The following is a 6,654-nucleotide window of genomic DNA, read 5'->3' on the forward strand; positions in this document are numbered from 1 at the left end:
ACCAGCTCAACACATACCTTCACAGGTTTGTGGAACTCAAGATGCCTTGGTGCTGTGCACCAAAGCAGCAACAGATTCCTCCTCCAGGAACAGCAGCATGTTGAAACGGCAAGCGAAACCATAAGGCAGATACTGAATGACAACAAAACAGCAAATGATCAAATAGCTACTCATTATGAAAACAATGCTCTATTTTGCACAACAAAAAGCAGAGTTCTTCCAGAGGAAAATCAGTAAATCAGCAAGCATGCAAACGAGGACAAAGTAAGAACTATGGTTAATATACAACCATATTTTCCATATTTCCATTTCCCCCCACCCCGAGGGCCCCCGTTTCCCCCCATACCTCTCCTCCGCCCACCTCCATCTCCCCCAGGCACGCTCCACGCTGCCACCAAGTTCTCCCCAGCATAGTGACTCCAGCCCTCCACATGAATGCCATTTTCCACCGTTCTGGCCAGCATCCCTTGTCCCCTTCCTAGCCTTGGGCAGCTGGGCACAGGTCTTCCCCTGAGGACAGGAGAAGCCAGGTCCCACCGCAGAGCCCTGCGGACCGCAGGTGCCATCTCTGGGTGGGACAGGACCTACCCGACGCCCAGGCGCCACACGTTCGTTCGGGGCTGGCTTCACCGCTGCCCTGAAGACAAAATGTTCACCGATTAATGGTAGCAAGCCCCAAGCATATGCAAGTCGATCTTTTTGAAAGGCTTGCATCCTGGCTACATTCAGGTGCTTTGTCATGCAAACGGCAAAAGACACATCCCTGGAAGGAAATCACTCATCCTTTCTCAACCAAATCTCAAGTGTTCCAGAGGAGAGGGGTACCTATTGCTTTTCCACAGCAAAAGTTGTGAGAACTTTTAAAACATAGGAAAATGTATTCTTTCTTTGTCTAATATTCAAAATCTGCCAAGACATTTCATGTGAAATTTTACACACACACAAAAATGAAACAAACGAAGCAAGGCTTATATAAGCCATGATAAATTTTCCACCCAAACAGTCAAAGTTTGGCAAAGTTATAAAAATCTTGTTTGGCTACTTTAATACTTGTGATGCTATCATATGCCTATAATTTCAGCAAAATGAATTATTAATAAATACTGGTTTCTGTTAATTACTGTCTCCTCCAGCAAGATTTAATTATCTCTGAGCCGAGCCCGAACCGTGCTCGCTGCAGCCCAGGGTGCATTTGCTGCACCCAGTGGGTCTGAGCGGCTTCCAGGAGCCCTCGCTCTTTATCAGCAGAAGTTTGCATGGCGTTATGGAGCCTCAGGAAGGTGGAATTAGGCATCTCACAAAAAGCTGGGAAAAAGCAATGGGGAAAAAAAAATTATGAGCAGACCAATTGAGTAGAGGAAGCAATGTAGAAACTGAATCTTTTTCCCCTTGGTTCTAGTCCAATCAGGTACTTTTACATGCCAAACTAGATGCCACCAAATATCCCTGCTTAAAAGTTGGGTAGGTATTTCAGCAGGCCGCTACACCAAAGTACATTTCTGCGGTCCGTCACAGCTATCTTTCCATCTGCCAGTACCTGTTAAGTCTACAGTGCAAAACCAATTATCCTGAGAGGGCCTGAAGTGCAGCATATACATCACTTGGAACGCCTTCATATGCTGTCCACGATACTGATGCAGTATAAAAGAGCACCTGAAGCACCGTGATCAACAATAAATACTCAGAAATAGTTACTGTTTCCAGAACCTTCTCTTCCATGCTCTTCCTGATTAAAAAATACATTCTTCCAAAGCAGACTGCCAGAACAGTATGCCTGCAACTTCTGTATTGTCAAAGGCAGCAGTGATATATTTCATCAGATAAACCTGGTGGATTAAATCAGTAAACAAACATCAAATCTAAAATTTGTATGAGAAGAGGGATTAAACCACCCATTTTGTTTTCCAGGGGAAAAAAAAAGGAAAGAAAGATAACTGCATCTCTCACCACCTGAAACTTGAAAAACTAGCTCAACATTTCCCAGAGACAGGCGGAAAATTTATCATGGATGCCAATTAATTGTAATCTGTATCTTACCTTTTATGTAGTTTACAAACATTACAGTGGAGAGAGATAACCTTACTCATGTAAATTCATGCAACGCCACCTTTCCATGTTGCTTTTTCTTTCAAAAATCATGCCCCAAAATCCACATATCCTCCAAAACCCTACAAAATCTCAGAGTTTTTCCAAGCAGTGGCAGGATGAAATGAGGAAAACATTAGTCAGTTTTCCTCTACTTATGGAGAACCGCATTGACACCAACAAAAGAGTGACACAAGCTGAGTAACTTTGACCCTGCTCTCCTGCTCGGGAAGAGATACACAACCACACCACCCTTATTAAGGATCAGATCAGACACACAGTTGGCCAACCAAAATGGACTGGAGGAGAAACAACGAAGGGGACGCCTCCTTTTCCCTTCAGAACAGCAGCAAGATAGGTGGAAAAGAGGAAAATTACGATCTTCCCTCGTGCAACCAGCTGCGATCAGACTCGCACGACATTTGCAAGCGGGGTCACGCACAACAGCGGAGCAAGGATGCCACGACAGCAGCAACCAAGTTCTCTCTTCCCCAAGGTTCTCTCCCGTGCCAAGCTGAAAAACAATCAGCGACTGACCCTAACGCTTGCTTCCATGTTGTTATCGTGCATCCTTTTATTTTAAAGGAAATCATCTAGCCTCCTGGTAATTTTTAAACAGAACTTGCATGCCTGCTGAGCCCCAACAAGATAAGGTTGTTTTTTTAGGGAAAAAAAATAAGTTTAGAGGACCACTGAAATATGAAGATGACAAAGAAGAGGTAATCCCTTCAGAATTTCATTTTCCTAATGCCATACACCTTTTTTTTAAGATATTTTTCTACAGGTATTTTCTAACTTTAAACGCTACTTATAGACAGATGGCCCTACTTACAAATGCCTATAAAAGGACTGCTTCTTGAAAGGGTGCATAACTGGACATGCAAATTCATGTGGTCTGATCCCTCTTTCCCCAAGACTGAAAGTTTAGTGTTCATCCATTCGATCTCAGTGGGACCAACCTCCTAATCTGAATTAATCCGATTCTCAGGAATACTAAAAATAAGGAAGCGATAACCAAAGAGGTTGATAAGAAAAACGTTAGTCTTCTTCCTCTCGCAGCGTAGGAGGCCCTGCATGGAGGAGTTGCTGTCTAAACACAGCCTTCCTCTCTGCCGGGCGGCATGGGGGGCCAAGACACGAGTTATGTTGCGGCGGCTCCAGAAGGGGAGGACGGGGCGTAACAGCACTTCTGATTCTTCTCTCTCCATCTTCTTGGCATTCGCAGGTACGGTGCGTTCATCCTCAGTGCTTTACCTGGCTGCACTGTACAAAAATCTGGTGTTGGTTTTCCTGGAACCCGTCCATCCACACTTCACATTTGTTGTTAAGCTACGTAACACAGGTAATTTACCCCAAAGGTCAGGCAGGAGGGGCAGAGACGCAGACCATAAAATGAATGCCATCTTTGGAACCGATCATTTGCCAAGGGCTACTATAAATGACTTGCAAAACTTGTTTGCTTTATTTAATAGAAATTACATAACCTCAAAAGACATAAATATTAAAGGCAGCTTACAGTGAGATGCCACATTACAAACACATTTGGCATCAAATCAGTCCGTAAAACATATCACAGCCTGGATTACAAACAGAACAGAACGCAAATACGCATGTCTTGCACACCTGAAAAACACTCCTCAGTAGGCTTATCGCACACTACTCCTGCCACTGTCACACATCCTCGTGAGGAACAAACATGTCCCATAGAACGAGGCCATACAAACCCAAGGCAGTATTTATTTTTCTACATTACATTTACTCTATTATTTCAAGTGTGTTTAGGAGATCTGTTAGTGGCAACATGTTTTAAGTACTTAAAACCTTGAAGAGATACGACAAAGTTAAATTATACATTTGTTTCTAAAAACTTTCAAAATTCAAATTAAACAATTACAATCCTGTTCTTCCTGATTAAAGAGCTACTTAATATAGGAGTCGAACATACACGTTTTGTCTGTGATTTTCAAATTAATAATCTCACGCGGAAGTCAGAGCTGTATTTTTACAGATGGCAACTTTAATTCGATGGCAACTTTCCGAGCAGAGCAAGAACTCGCGCATCACCTTGGAAGAAGCATTGCACGACTACAGAACGATGCAGTACGAAGGAAAAAAAAAAATGTAATCGAAAAAAAGTGTACAAACATTGCCATGACGGAATCCGAATCTCCTAAGAAGAGACTTGAAAAGATGGCACACGAGAACAATCTGCAGCGCGTACCATGTAGCAGCATTCCTCAGCCACACGCCAAGTCTTCAGGCTTATCTTTTTTACCCTCAAAGGAAAGGAAGGCTGGGGGCGGCGGGGACGGGAGAGGAAAAGGGTGTTCCTAAACCCCCAATCGCCTCTACCAGCAGGCAGATGCTTCCAGGAAGTTACGATCTGTCAGTACACCCGCGACTTAGAGACACCCCATTTCGCTGCGCTGCGGAGGATAACCTACACGGCAGCGATCCGCGTTTCCAGCTGCTGGCTGCCGCGAGCGGGAGAACTGAGATCGAACAGCACCATCTAGCCGGCCCCCCACAACTTTACTTATAGCAGGGCAGGCGCTGCTCGGCGACGGGTCGGCTGGGCAGGCTTCGCCTGGAAAAAAAACTATCGGGCGGCCTCGCACCGCACGGGAAGGCGGCGGGGGAGACGGACCGGGAGCGGGTGCGAGCAGCGGGGACGGCTGGGGGGGGAGGTGGGAGGCTGTAAGATTCTGGGGGAAGGTTTTAAGGGAAGGTTGTGGGGTTCTCGGGGAAGGTGGGGAGGCTTCCAGGGAAGGTTATAAGGAGAGGTTGTGAGGGGAGGGTTTCGGGGGAGGGTTTCAGGGGAGGCTGCAAAGTTTCTGCCTCAGCACCGGAGCGCCGGGCAGCCGGACGGACCCCGCCGGAGCGGGGTGCTGTGGGGCAGGTGGGCGCCGCGTCGCCGTGCCCCCGGCCGTACCGTGCCGTGCCCCATCACGGCGGACACCAGTTGCTCGGGCAGCCCCCGGCCGGCCCCACCGCACCCCCACGCCGCAAACTTTTGTGGAAAACCCGCCCGGCGCCGGCGGCTAAAACCCATCGGGGGGCCGCCGCCAGCTCGCCGCTCCCCTCCTCATCCTCCAGGCGGTGAAAAGTTGCGGGACCCCCTCCTCCCCACACACACACATCGCCCTGGGGCTCTTTGTCGTGGGGCCCCCCCCCCCCCCCCCCCCAGCGCCGCGGCGGAGCCGCTGCCCCGCTCCCCTCAGGCGTTCCCCGCCGCTCCCCTCTTCCCGCCGCGCCGTTCCCGCCGCGCGGTTCCCGCCGCGCACTCACTTCTCCCGGGCCTGCCCGTCGGACGGGACGCTGCTGTTGCTCTTGCCTTTGCCGTACATGCTGCCTGCGGAGAGCGCCGACTGTCACGCACCTGTCAACCCATCACGGCCTCCCCGGGAACGGCCCCGTCGCCATGGCGACGCCGCCACACACACAGCCCATTGGACGAGGCGCCGCGGGGGCACGCCCACCAGCACCCCCCACGCCCCAATGGGCAGGCGGGGAGCCGGACGGGGCTGCTCCCTCCTCCCTCCCCCCCCCCCCCCCCGCAGCTCGGCCCCTCCTTCTCCTCCTCCTCCTCCTCCTCCTCCTCTTCCCCCCCCCCCTCCCGCTCGCGCTCTCCCTTCCCCGGCGCAAGGGGGAATTAGAAACGGTTGGAGCAGGATTTTAAACAACCGGCTGTTCCGGGCGCGCGCCGCCCGCCCGCCGCCGCTGCCGCCCGAGCGCGGTGGGCGAGACGCAAAATGCGGGGCGGATTCAGCCGGCGGGCGGATGGGGCGCTCGCCCTTCTCCCTCACAGCCTCCACGCAGGGCAGGGCCGCCTGGCCCCCACACGGACACACGGGCGGGCACGCGGCGTCCTGCCGGCACCCCCACACACAGCCCGGGGGGGATGGGGATGGGGGCAAAGGGGCGGGCAGACCCTCTCATGACAGGGCTGGACGGTGGGGGGCGGCTGCCGGCGACCCCCGGGGTGGGGATGGGGTCTGTGAGGGAAAGGTTCCTCCAAAGTGCCACAGAGAGCTGGGGGGGCAACAGGACAAAACCGATAAAAAGAAAAAACACCAAAACCCCCCAAAACACACACAAAAAAAACACACACTCAAAAACGCACGCACAAAATCTCACACACAAAAAGAAAACCACACACACACAAAAAATCACACACAAAAAAAACCAGCCATCTAAATAAAATTAAAGGAAAAGCTTTCTGTTGTTGTGTTTTTTCTTTATTTTTTATTTTTTAAAGGTGCGTTGCAAACACTCGCGTGCTCCCAGCACTCGACGGGGTCACGCAGCACTCGCAGTTCTCCTCACAGACCATACTGCTGGTTGCTGAGCTGCAATCCCAAACCCTGCGGATCTGGCTGCCCGCTGACCCTGATAAATACAGGGCTCGTTCATGTCTCATAAACCTGCCCACGTGTGCAGCCCACGGGGGCTTTCAGGGCTTCGCCCCCGGTGCCCCTTGGTCGGAGCATGCTGTGGATGTGTGCCCACCTCCGCCTTGGGTTTGCAGGCAAAAGGCCGCCCGAAATTTTACGAGGGAAGTTGTGTACG

General features: G+C 50.9%; 1 protein-coding gene across 3 annotated transcripts in view; it reads right to left on the bottom strand.

Annotated features, from left to right (window-relative positions):
* Window positions 1-5,616, bottom strand: part of SSBP2 (single stranded DNA binding protein 2) — a 180,374-nt gene extending 174,758 nt beyond the window's left edge. The window contains exon 1 of one of the 3 annotated variants that reach the window (XM_040542040.1): window positions 5,374-5,616. In XM_040542040.1, the coding sequence (XP_040397974.1) occupies window positions 5,374-5,432 (59 nt within the window). In that variant the 5' untranslated portion in view covers window positions 5,433-5,616. The remainder of the gene's footprint in view (window positions 1-5,373) is intronic. The other 2 variants (XM_040542039.1, XM_040542038.1) reach the window with 2 other exon arrangements.
* Window positions 5,617-6,654: the final 1,038 nt, after the last annotated feature.

The sequence above is a fragment of the Cygnus olor genome, chromosome Z (assembly GCF_009769625.2).
Source record: "Cygnus olor isolate bCygOlo1 chromosome Z, bCygOlo1.pri.v2, whole genome shotgun sequence".
Classification (NCBI taxonomy): domain Eukaryota; kingdom Metazoa; phylum Chordata; class Aves; order Anseriformes; family Anatidae; genus Cygnus; species Cygnus olor.